The 12,569-nt window shown below is 52.9% G+C and overlaps 1 protein-coding gene across 2 annotated transcripts in view; it reads left to right on the top strand.

Annotated features, from left to right (window-relative positions):
* The window catches only part of PPP1R13B (protein phosphatase 1 regulatory subunit 13B), a 69,573-nt gene that overhangs the window by 51,761 nt on the left and 5,243 nt on the right, over nucleotides 1-12,569 (top strand). Inside the window, exons 6-12 of one of the 2 annotated variants that reach the window (XM_043921718.1) lie at nucleotides 687-861; nucleotides 1,968-2,164; nucleotides 4,064-4,204; nucleotides 7,437-7,617; nucleotides 9,122-9,226; nucleotides 10,882-11,051; nucleotides 11,389-11,890. In XM_043921718.1, the coding sequence (XP_043777653.1) occupies nucleotides 687-861; nucleotides 1,968-2,164; nucleotides 4,064-4,204; nucleotides 7,437-7,617; nucleotides 9,122-9,226; nucleotides 10,882-11,051; nucleotides 11,389-11,890 (1,471 nt within the window). The remainder of the gene's footprint in view (nucleotides 1-686; nucleotides 862-1,967; nucleotides 2,165-4,063; nucleotides 4,205-7,436; nucleotides 7,618-9,121; nucleotides 9,227-10,881; nucleotides 11,052-11,388; nucleotides 11,891-12,569) is intronic. The other variant, XM_043921719.1, reaches the window with a different exon arrangement.

Here is a 12,569-nt window from a genome sequence, read left to right as displayed (position 1 = left end):
ATTGATTCAGGGGTGCTGCTATTGAAAGGAATCTTTGATATTTTCAGCAGTGTAACTCAAGTTAATGCGGGTTATTCCATATTTAAGCGCATATTCCCTTCCTTAGGTTGCACATGTCGTGCCTACACAGTCACATTTAAACCTCTCCTTAGGTATATTCATGCATACGGATAGGACCACAAGTAGTGCTAACTGTTATCCTGAAGGTATGCCTTCACATGAGTGGGGAAAAAAAACTACTGAGGAATATTACATATGCTTTTACTGTAGGACTGTCCTGTTCTTTTTTGATAATAAAATGTTTGATTCCTTTTGAAGGAACTAATCCTAAAGAAAACAAGCACTTCCTCCAATGTCCCTGCCACTTAGCCGATTAGAGGTTCATCTCGGTACTAATCACCTTATCTCTTTTCAGTATAGAATCTTCTGCTGGTCAGTGCTCATTTCCTTTGGGAGGTTAAACAGGGGTCCGTGGAAGCTGCTCTGTAGGCGCAGGAGAGCTGGTGCCAACCGCAGGAAGCCTGGGCTGCTGGGCTTCACACAGGAGGGCAATGAGGGGGTGTCTAGCATTTCTTTAATATTCATGAGGACAGGAGATCCTGTGGAATCCACTTAAACTGTTTTTACAGTGTACAGAAGTGACCGTGCATTTCAGTTTTCAAAGCTAGCTACTCTCCTCTCTCTAGGAGCAGCGTTTACATTTTCTAAAGCAGCAGGAGCGCCGCCAGCAGCAGTCTGTTTCTGAAAATGAGAAGCTTCAGAAATTGAAAGAACGAGTTGAAGCCCAGGAAAATAAGCTGAAGAAGATCCGTGCCATGAGGGGACAAGTAGACTACAGCAAAATCATGAATGGCAATCTGTGTACGTGCCACGGCCCAGGGCGCCCACGCTCCCTAGGCGTAGACCAAGTGAGACAGGCTGGCTTCCAGGCGCCTCAGTCACAAGCTGGTGCCAGAGCTCGCTGTAGGGAAGCTCTGGAGCTTTGCTCTGCCATCGGCAGCTGCCGGGATGCGTGATGAGACTATGGGGTCCTAGAAGACCTTCTGCAGCCTTAGCAGTGTATTAGGGAGACCCTTCTGTTACCCCGCTTGCAGCCGCCCTTTAGATTAAGTCTCGGGTCCTCTTAAGACTCAACTCATGAGGGAGGTTCTGTTTTAACTGAACAGCCTAAGTTTTATCTGTGTATTACGATAAAGCATACAAATGCTCACTTTGTGTGTGCATGGATTGTTACTTTATTATTCAACTCAGTTAATACCCGCTTTAGTAGTAGTAGTGTTAGTCACTCAGTCGTGTCCAACTCTGCAACTCCATGGGGTTCTCCAGGCAAGAATACTGGAGTGGGTAGTGATTCCCTTCTCCAGGGTATCTTCCTGACCCAGGAATGGAACCTCTGTCTCCTGCCGTTGTAGGCAGATTCTTTACCATCTGAGCTACCGGAGAAGCCCCAGTGCCTCCCTTATGCCACAGTGATAAGCGAGAGAGATGTGGGTGGTCCTGCCCTCACACGGTGGTGTCTGTGGTGCATTGAGCTTCCTAAGTGGCTTGACCAACGTAGCTTTGGGACGCTTGCCCTAATTTAAAAACATTCAGGCACTTCCCTGGTGGTCCAGTGGCTGAGACTCCTCGCTCCCAATGCAGGCAGCCTGGGTTCAAGCTCTGGTCAGGGAACTGGATCCCACATGCCACAGTTAAGACCCAGCACAGCCAATGAAATAAGTAATTTCTTCAAAATTAAAATATTCAATAAATAGTGCAAATAATTGTCTTCTGAGTAGTCACGTGTTCCAAAGGCTTGTTGAAATATGTTTTGGATTATGCACCTCACAGTTTTCTCTCCAAGGATAATGCTAGAGTTGAGTTAAAGGTATAGAAATGAAGAAATATCACAAAAAAATAGAAAAATACCATGAAAAAACTAAGTCAACTAATTATGTTTTTTTTTCTTTACTGATGGGAAATTATAGCTGCTGAAATAGAAAGGTTCAGTGCCATGTTCCAGGAAAAGAAGCAAGAAGTACAGACTGCGATTTTAAGAGTTGATCAACTCAGTCAACAATTGGAAGATTTAAAGAAGGGAAAACTGAACGGGTTCCAGCCTTACAATGGCAAGCTGACAGGACCGGCAGCAGTGGAGCTAAAAAGACTGTACCAGGAGCTTCAGGTAACTCCCCTGAGTTTGAGGAATGATTCTGTTAAAACTTCCTTCTCTTGGGCATCCTTCCGATATAGGCTGTAAACCTCAGAAATTGGAAATGAATGAATTCTCATTTAATAGTAGGCACCAAGTGTATTCAATACAGAAGAATGTTTTGAACAGCTTTGAGCTATAATTCACATAGTTTATGATACACCCATTTAAAGTTTACAAGTAAGTGGTTTTCAGTATCTCCATAGAGTTCTATATCCACCACCATAGTCGATTTTAGAATATCTTCACCACTTGTAAAAGAAACCCCACACCTCTTCGCCATCACCCCACAACTCCCTACCCCTCTAGCCCTAAGCAACCATGACTCTACTTTCCATCTCTGTGGATTTGCCTATTCTGAAAATTTCATATGAATGGAATCATGCAATTGTAGTTCTTTGTGAGTGACTTCTTTCACTTAGCATGTTTTCAATACAGAGGTTTGATAGGAATTTAATTGGCAGTATAATGAACTGGTGAAGAACTAAGCTTCAGATAATACCTAAGGCCTTTGTGTAAACTGTATTTTGACACGATAGATACCTATTGTTAAATCCTTGTCTTTGTCAGCTTGGGCTGCCTTAAAACTGCGGACAGGTCTGTCTCATAGTTCTGGAGGCTGGAAGTCGCAGATCAGAGTGCTGGTAGACTCAGTTCATGGGGAGGGTCCCCTTCCTGGCCACCTTCTTGCTGCGTCCTCACCCTTTCTGCTTTCTCTCCCTCCTCTTACAACCCCACCATGGAGGCCCCACCCCCATGGCCGACCCAGTCACACTGGGGCCAGGGTGGGTGTCGGGAGGACACGGTCGTTAGCGGCCCTCAGGAGGCACCGTGCCGCAGGTCGTTTGTCAAGCAAGTTTTGTGCTTCTGTTAGCACTTGCTAGAAAAAGGATTCTATCACTTTACGAAATGGGGACTTTTAAACATAGGGAGTAAACTGACTGGCGGCTGCCATTAAGTTCTGTAATATAAATATTACAATATTAAAATGACATGAAATAAAATGTTATAAGAATTTATTACTTTTTATGTTTTTAAGCAATTGTTAAAAAGTACAGTTTTTAAGAAGTTTTTTGGTGAAATGTGATGAATGTTTTATATTTATTTATATACATTTCCAACTTTTTGACTGCAGTCAAGCTTAAAAAGTACATGTTACTTCCTGTCTGGTAGCAGTGTGTATGTGCTGGTACCTGTATGCATCTGAAAGTTTGACACGACAGTGTTTATTAACCTCCTGTGCGCAGTGCACTGTGATGTTTTCTATTCTCCATTTCATATTTTTAAAGTACTGGTTAACCCATTAAAGTAACATAAAAGGGACTTCCCTGGTGGTCCAGTGGGTGAGACTCCAAGCTCCCAGTGCAGAGGGCCTGGGTTCGATCCGTGGTCAGGGAACTAGATCCCACATGCCACAATTAAGAGTTTGTGTGCAGCGGTTTTTAAAAAATGATACAAGAACTTTCAGTTTGGTGTTCGGACCATCCATGGGTTTCATGCATGGGGCAGAACCAGACACCTCTCCCTGGGTCCCTTGACGTGTCCAGGGTGGGATCACTGAAGTGGCCCTCCCACCCCAATTCCCTAGGACCACAGGCATGCTTCCCACTGTCATTACAGGTACTAGTCCTTCTGTACACTTTGAAGACACATTTGCAGATATTTTCTCTTTTTTTGTTCCATAAGAATTACATTCCGGCTTCATCCATGCTGTACCTGTAAAATATTTAGCACCTGGGATGATGCCTATATGTAAACACATAAGAACCAAATGTTGCTTTTTTTCTTCTTCCTTTTTTTAATCCCCCTAACAATGAGAATTTGACCTTTTAATGAAAACAAATCATAAACATTGTATTTTCTGTTCTGCAGATTCGTAATCAGCTCAACCAGGAACAGAATTCAAAGCTCCAGCAGCAGAAGGAACTCTTGAATAAGCGCAACATGGAGGTGGCCATGATGGACAAGCGGATCAACGAACTGCGTGAACGTCTTTACGGAAAGAAAATTCAGGCATGTGAAAAAGAAAGTATTTCTGTGAGATAAAACACTGAAAATGGTTCATCCTCAGAGTGTACATCTTTGCCGTAAGGCCATCCTGCTGCCCTCCACTGCCATAGCTGATAGAACACGAATTGGCCATAAACCATAAAAAATGACAGTAGAAGTAAGTTCTTGTTCCCAATTTTAGTATATGTGCTGCCAAAGCGAGCACAAGTTCTTGTTCCCAAAGACACAGTTGTTTCCTGGTGTGTGGAATCAAGCCATCCTGTCCGCACCCCAGACTGCTGCTGCTCACCATGCACCGTCCCCAGGCGGCTCTGTCTCCCTCCACTGGGGAGCTTTGGGCCCTGGAGTCACGGTGCTGGTTCTGGCTGTGCGCAGAGTCCTTGACCTTGTGTAGCCTGATGTACTTACTGTGAACTGAGAGTTGCTGTAAGGATTCTTAGAAGTAACCCATATGGAAGGGCTTTGTAAACTCTTGAGCAAAGTGCTATGTAAGGGGTTAGTGCTTTTTAAAAATCTTTATTTAGTATTTTGACTTTCAAAGGTAGTGAATACTCACTGGAAGAAAGTTAAAATAGTATGTGCTAAGTCGCTTCAGTCGTGTCTGACTCTTTACAGCCCTGTAGACTGTAGCCCACCAGGCTCATCTGTCCATGGGATTCTCCAGGCAAGAATACCGAAGTGGGTTGCCGTGCCCTCCTCCAGGCAATCTTCAAAACCCAGGGATCGAACCTGTGTCTCTTATGTCTCTTGCGTTGGCAGGCGGGTTCTTTACCACTAGTGCCACCTGGGAAGCCCCTAAAACAGAACAGAAATGTTTAAAGGAGACTTGGACATCCTGCTGTCCTCCTCATTCTCCAGGGATGATACTTGCTAATGGTGCCAGTCTTTTGCTTAATATAGACAGAAAGGTATTCAATTTTTAATTGAAAATGGAATTGTAGGAATTACATCATAGCTCAGTTGGTAAAGAATCCACCTGCAATGCAGGAGACCCCGGTTCGATTCCTGGGTTGGGAAGATCCTCTGGAGAAGGGATAGGCTACCCACTCCAGTGTTCTTGGGCTTCCCTTGTGTCTCAGCTGGTAAAGAATCCGCCTGCAATGTGGGAGACCTGGGTTCTATCCCTGGGTCGGGAAGATCCCCTGGAGAAGGCAAAGGCTACCCACTCCAGTATTCTGGCCTGGAGAATTCCATGGACTCTATGGGGTCGCAAAGAGTCGGACACGACTGAGTCACTTTCACTTAACGTCACTTACACTGTTCTGTACCTAGTCTGTTTCTGTTTAACTGTAACATGGGTGTGTTTCCGGTCAGTACTTCATTCCTTGTGTAACTTCTGGTGGTTCTCCACATCCCAGGGCCCGTGTTCATGTTTTCCAGCCCTGTAGTCAGTAGAGCTCCCCGAGTCTTGCTGTTACTCCAGCACTTCATGAGTGTCTGTATCACAGGGAGCGTATGGGAGGATGGGCACCGCTCTGTGTGGTGTCTGGCTGGCCCTGTGTTCCCCCAGCGGTGCTGCGGGCTCCAGGGGAGCAGGGTGCAGAGCTGACCGGCTCCACCCCTCGGCAGTGGAAGGGGAGCGGGCAGCCTGGCAGCTGGGACGGTGCTCCAGGAGCCCCTCATCCTCACTGAGTGCTGCTCTCGTGGTGGACCGGCATCCTCTGGGCAGCTCAGGGGGCAAGGGCTGGGCGTCAGGGGCTCTCCTAGTCGGGTGGGGGGAGGAGGCCCAGAGGAGGACGGGTGCCACCACTCCCATGGGCCTCACGCTCAGTGCTCCTAGCTAAAGAGGCCCTGGGTTACAAATCTGCACTGTTGTCTTTTAACCAGTGCTTAAAGGTCAGTGGTTCATCTGTGTAACGCCCTGATTTCAGATAATGGCTCCCGTTTCTCCGAATTAACAACACAGAGACCGTGGGCGAGGAGGCGTGCCCTTGCTCCACGCTTGCTTACGGTGGGTCAGTCCTCTGTGCACCCTGCATGGAGATTGATCAGTCAGTCAGCTCGTTGTAAGGAGTTGTTGGGCAGGTGTGAAGGCTGGCGCATCCCAGCTCTGTGCAGCTGGCCTACGGCCTGTAGAACCCAGGGAGTTGCTGGTGTTGCAGCCTGGGTCTGAGGCCATCTTCCCACAGAACTCCCTCTGCTTCCAAGGACCTCAGTCTTTGCCTTTAAGACCTTCAACTGATGGGGTGTCCCAGCCACATTATGGAGGGCAATCTGCTTTACTCACAGTCTGTTGATTTAAATGTTAAAAATACCGTCACAGCCGCGCCATGTTGATGGGTAAAATTAACCATCCCAAGCGGCTATACAGACATTACTGCTTACTGAACCTGATACGTCAGGGCATCTCCCTGGAGAGGCTGGTGGTCCTGCAGAGATGTGTCTCCAACCCAAAGGTTTTTGGCACCTTTGAGCAGCTGTCAAAATCATGGACCCTGAGACTTCCCTGGTGGTCCAGTGGTTAGGACTCCACACTCCCAGTGCAGGGCGCCTGGGTCCGATCCCTGGTCAGGGAACTAGATCCTGCATACCACAAGTAAAGACCCACACGCAGCAACGAAAATAAATAAAAATAATTTAAAAAAAAAATCATGGATCCTTTCTCCAGAGTGACACATGCTCATGCATGCAGACTTTTGCAAACAGTTGGAGGAAAGGCATGGAAGTCTCACTTAGAGCCTGTCTGAGGAACTCTAAGGGTCCGTGTCTTCCTGTGAGATCTCTTTCGCACACTTTTGTGGTGGGGCAGTATCCCGGGACCAGTGTCCTTGCTGAGAAGGGCAGAGCTGCCTTCAGGGAGCTGCTCAGAGTCTCACCCGTCCAGACTCTGTTACTGTGTCCTGGGTGTCTCCTTCAGTCCTCGTGACAGCCCTTCCCCCAGCTTTTCAGACAGGGCCGCAGAGGCTCAGAGACGTTCAGTCACTTGCCCACGGCAGCACGTGACTAAGCGGGAGATCAGGGTTTGAAGCCAGGCCCAGAGCTCAGGCTTTGATGACGCCTCTCTGCCCGCCCAGGCAAGGGGGTCCCCGGGGACTGCTCTGTCTCCCCTCACACCCAGGTTGGTGTTGTCGGGGCACCACCCGGGCAGGACTGGGCCAGGGCCCTTTCCGGAGGTCCCACCCTTTCTAGGCACTGGGCTCCCAGGCTGGTGCAGCTTCCTACGCGTGGCTTAGGTCTGAGCCGTCCGTCATACTAGGCTGACAGTTCTCCTGACTCATTTCTCTCCGTGTTGCAGCTGAGCCGTGTGAATGGCACGTCGTCGCCCCAGTCGCCCCTGAGTGCGCCCGGCAGGGTGGCGGCGGTGGGGCCATACATCCAGGTGCCCAGCGCCGGCAGCTGCCCTGCCCCCGGAGACCCGGTGAAGCCCCAGTCCCTCACCGTCGCCTCGAGCGCTGCCCACGGAAGGTCGAAATCCGGTGAGTGGCCCTGGCCCTCTTCTGGGGAGAGCAGGGGGGCAGGGACCTCGGAGGGACCCCACCTCGCACTCCAGCCCCGGTGAAGTGTCCCTCAAGGAGCTGTGCGCCACCACGGTGATGACCATCCTGAGACTGGAGCGGGCCCTTTCTTGGACTCAGCATCCTTATTCTGGTTGTTCAAACCACAGCTTAGTTAAGACCTGGGTCTCTCCCACCACAGGTTTTCTTTCCCTTGAGGGCACTCGGTGGCCGGCAGGGGCACCTCCCTGCAGCCGGGCTGCTGCTCGTCCTGACCCAGCTGCCTCCCCAGGGGCAGAGCCCTGTAGCTCAGGGGTCCCCAACCTTGGGGCCATGGGCTAGGACTTCCTGTCAGATCAGCGGCAACATGAGATTAGAAACAAGTGCACAGTCAGTGTAATGCAATGGTCTCGAAACCATCCCTCACCTCCTGGTCCGTGCAAACACTGTCTTCCACACATTGGTCCCTGGTGCCGCAGAGGTTGCGGCACATGCCGCACCAATCTGCTCCGCCTGCCCCCCCAGCACGGGCTCCGTCCATCAAAAACTCCACACACCAGCCCTTTGGCCCTCGCCGCCCTGAGCTGTATGGTGTGACTGGACTCAGGCCCCTGGCTGTGTGCAGTGCATAAACTCCCTGAGGACGTGGGGTCCCTGCAGTGCCCCGGATTCCCAGCCGAGCACAGCCCTGGTCTCCATGGAGAGTCCACACTCCTTTCTCAGAGGAAGACAGCCCAGTAAGAGTGCATGTTTGACCCTGATGCATACGGTGCCGCGGCAGTGGGACGTCGCGGCAGGGGCCACCCGTCACGGAGGTCACGGTGCAGGTGCAGCCGCCGCTCGTCACTCGTGATGGCAGGACCACCAGCGGGCCGGGCCTCCATTCTGGGGTCTTCACAGGTGGCGGTCAGTCGGTCTGTGCACTGCTGCTTGCTTGCCTGGCACCTGGTCTGAGCGGCCGCGCCGCTGGAGGACCCGGGGCTTACCCTGACCCCGGTGGGACGAGGCGTCCCCAGCCCTCCTGGGCCACGTGCCCTGGCACAGGTCCCTTCGTGGCCATGTCTCAGAAGCCACACGGCACACGTAATCTGCATGAAACTTGAGTGGCAGCTTTCGTTGATAAGCTGTTATTTATAGTTTGACCCACCCGATGGTGGGAGTAGATGATCATTGGGTCCGATGGCAGGTAATTAGCACAGCCAGCTCCTGCTCAGCTTAAACGTTGCCAGCCTGCCCGAGCTGCCGGTGGCTCGCGATTCCCTCCTCTTCGTGGACGTGCGCTGGTCCGCCTGGCCGGAGCCGCCCAGAGGAGCCCCCCATGGGGCTGGGAGGCCGTGGCCCTGCATCCCCACCCCGCCCCCGTGCTGCAGGGCGAGTGGGTGCAGGGGCCCCGTGCCAGCCCACAGCCCAGGCGGAGAGCCGCAGTGAGAAGGTTCCGGGGACTCTAATGTGTTGTCAGCTGTTCTTCTGGTTCCCTGTCGCACAGATGGCCGTGGTCAACCCAGAGTGACCCGCTTGTGGACAGTGTCAGATCTCGACGTCGGGCCTGACCGCGGCTCGTCGCAGCGCCCCACAAGCCCGTTTGCAAAGCGTATGTTGGCCAGTAGGCCCGCTGGGGAGCTCTGGTGATGCTGCTGAATCTGCAGTTCTTCCAAACTGACAAAGGCTGCTCCGCGTTCAGACCTGACCAGAAGGCCGCTGCACGTGGCCGGTCCCTGCCTCCCGGGCAGGAGTGGCGTCTAGGCTGGGCCAGAACCCAGACCTCCTCAGGAGGGGCCTGACAGGTGTCAGCCCAGCAGGGGTGTTCTGGTTTTGTTTTTACAGAATTAAGATGATTTTCTGAGTTCATTATGAGGCTTTTCGTTTTCGCTTCATGTAGGAATCTCCCATCACACGTATAGATGGTTGACCGTTGATAACAAAAACAAACGGGTCTTCTTCTGTACCTCCTGCCTCATGCTGAAGAAGAAGTCCTCATCCCTCTCCAGTGCCTTTGTGCCTGATTTCCACGAACTCTCCCATGGGTCTGGCATTTCAGGAGCAGCTGGTAGCCCCGTTTCCTTTGACCCTTAGCGAGGCCAGCCGCCCCCTCCTGAGTCAGCTCTGTTTATTGCCCCTTAGCCTGGGGTTTGCCCTCAGTGCATCCTTGGTGAAACTGCGTGTCTGTGGCCCACACGGCCCAGCCTGATGACACCGAGGGGGGTTAGAGCGCACATCTCCGGACGGGGAGCGGCGTGGCCCACAAGAGCAAAGGGCTGGCTTGGCCTGAGGCCTGGGGAGTGCTCACCAGGGCTGGCAGCCGGGCTGGGCAGGGAGGCAGGGCGCGCAATGCTGCAGCCACAGGCAGACTCTGCCTCGGAGGTGCCGCCGCCCGGCGCCCTCAGGCCCTCTGCAGGCTGTGTGAGGCCGCGCCTCCCCTCTCCCCAGGTGCAGTGTGAGCTGCAGCAGAGCACTGTCCGGGAGGGTGGTCGCCCAGCCGCCCCTCAGCCGCCCCCGCCGTGCTGGCAGGGGGCAGGAGGGTCTGGACAGTGACCCGGGCGTCCCTTTTCCCCTCCAGTCTAGCCCCTGCCACTGCAGAGAAGCCTGACCCTCACTCCCTGAGAGCCAGCCTGTGCCACCAGGGGACGCTTCTGCACCCTTTCTCAGTTTGGAAAACACTGTTAAAAAGTGTGCCTTTTCAGTGACTTTCCTGAAAACCTGGGTTCACTGGTTTTCTGATCACTGCAGCAGATTGATGGCCTGCTCCTCCAATCACTGGGAACTGTACCTCTCTCCTGTGATCATGAATTATTTTCAGAGGATGGAAATTTCTAACAGACTAAAGTCAAATTTTTCTTTTAATCCCGGAAGCAGTACAAGTCAAACCTGTTACGAAGTCAAAAGATAAATTTTTTTTATTGCTGTAATTGTAAATGTAAATAGTGTTTGAAAACCAAGTGCCAGCGCTTATGTTACTTATTGGTGTTGATGTAACGGGTTTGACCTGTATTTCAATGGGAGCTGAGAGTGTTTCTCCAGCCCTCTGGCCCCCCGCCGGGGGTGGAGCATCCGTGTGCTTGGTCGTGAGTCTCTGCACGCATGAGAGCCATGTGGGTGCTGGCAAGGCCCCTTAGCAGAGGCTGCCCGTGTGGCTCCATCAGAGTGTGGTCTCAGAGGTGATTTCTTTGCTTCTGGCAGAGGGTTATTCTTACGTTGGTTAAACTAATTTCAGGAAAAGTTTTACTTAAATTCTGTGTTCTTTTCAAGCCAATGATGGAAACTGGCCAACCTTGAAACAGAATTCTAGCTCTTCGGTGAGACCGCCGCAGATCGCCGGCGTGGACTGGAAGGACGCGAGTGCCGAGGGGCCACTCAAGCAGGGGGCCGTCTCTAGCCAGCCCGTGCCCCTGTCAGCCCTGAGTGCCCCGGAGAAGCTGGTAGGCCATCCGTCTTTGTCCAGAACACAAACAAGCCCGTAGCTGAACACACCCCTCTTTAGCCTTCGTCTTCGTCTAAGGGGTAGGAGGTGTCATGAGGCAAATTAAGCCTGTTAGTGTCCACGTGGTCCCCAAGTCTGAAGGAGTTCAGAACCCTGAGCACCTGAGCTGGGTGTGTGTGCGAGGCTGGTGGTCAGGATTGTCCCCCTGCTGTGTGCCCCCCTCGGCATGCCCCCGCCTGCTCACAGGCCCCTTGGAAGGAGGACAGTCCCTGGGTGAAAACATGCTGAACTTGTCAAAAGCTGACTTCGTGTTTCTCTCTAACGTCTTGATTCAGGGCATGGAGATTGGTAAAGTGCCGCCCCCCCTGCCTGGTGTCAGCAAGCCGCTGCCCCCAAGCTACGGGACGTACCCAAGTCCTGCCCCTGTGGGCCCGGGCTCCACCAACTCCCTGGAGAGGAGGAAGGAGGGCAGCTTGCCCAGGCCCAGCGCAGGCCTTGCCGGTCGGCAGAAACCTGCCCCGCTGCCCCCTGCGGGTGGCCCGCACCAGCCGGGCTCCTCGCAGCAGATTCAACAGAGGATTTCTGTGCCCCCAAGTCCCACATACCCGCCGGCAGGGCTGCCTGCCTTTCCAGCCGGAGACGGCAAACCCGAGCTCCCCCTGACTGTGGCCATTAGGCCCTTCCTGGCTGACAAAGGGCCGAGGCCACAGTCCCCCAGGAAGGGGCCCCAGACGGTGAACTCCAGCTCCATATACTCCATGTACCTCCAGCAAGCCGCACCGCCCAAGAGTCACCAGCCAGCGGCGCACAGCGCCGCCAGTAAGGCGGTTAGAGCAGGTATGTGGGCGTGCACTTCTCCTGGGGCTGGGAAATCCCACTTCAGAAAAGGCCAGCCTGTACCCTGAGTTCCGGGCCACAGGCTGTTTAGGGTTAGACTTGATTCCTAGTGATGTGTGGCTGTGGGCGTCTGTGTGAGAGGGCGATAAAGAGGACATACCCAGAGTGGTTCTGCCGGTAGACCCCAGCTCCCTGACTTCCCGTCTGAGAGCCCACCTGCCCACATTACTCAGGAAACCCAGGCCGTAGAAAGCTGACACCTCAGGATTTGCTCTCTCTTCTCCTGCTCTGTAGTGATTTGTGCAGGCCTTACCTGGGAGCTGGCAGCGTGGGGTCTGCCTGGACCTCGTCCCCTGGCCCCTAGCAGTCGCTTGGCCAGGCCCCGGGAGTGATGTGCGGGAAGGGTCTTGCTGCTTTGGGACCCTCTTGCAGTGCCCACAGGGACGAAGAGCCCTGGTTTGGGTGCGGGGAAGTCCGCCCCGGTCTCCTGGGGAGGCTGGTGTGAGAACAGAACTCGGCTCCTGCGTGCGGAGGCTGATGGTGCTTCCTCCTGGGCGGCGGGATCTGGGCCTCGGGGCGTCTGGGGTCTCCTCAGAGTTCTTCCGTGTGGGCTGCAGTTTCCAGAATCTAGTTTGAGAATCTCCAGGCTCCCCACAGGGGCCCAGGGGGTCCTAGGTGG

The sequence above is a fragment of the Cervus elaphus genome, chromosome 13, assembly GCF_910594005.1.
Source record: "Cervus elaphus chromosome 13, mCerEla1.1, whole genome shotgun sequence".
NCBI lineage: Eukaryota > Metazoa > Chordata > Mammalia > Artiodactyla > Cervidae > Cervus > Cervus elaphus.
The sequence above is the reverse complement of the archived record's forward strand: the minus strand, read 5'-3'. Positions and strand labels throughout refer to the sequence as shown.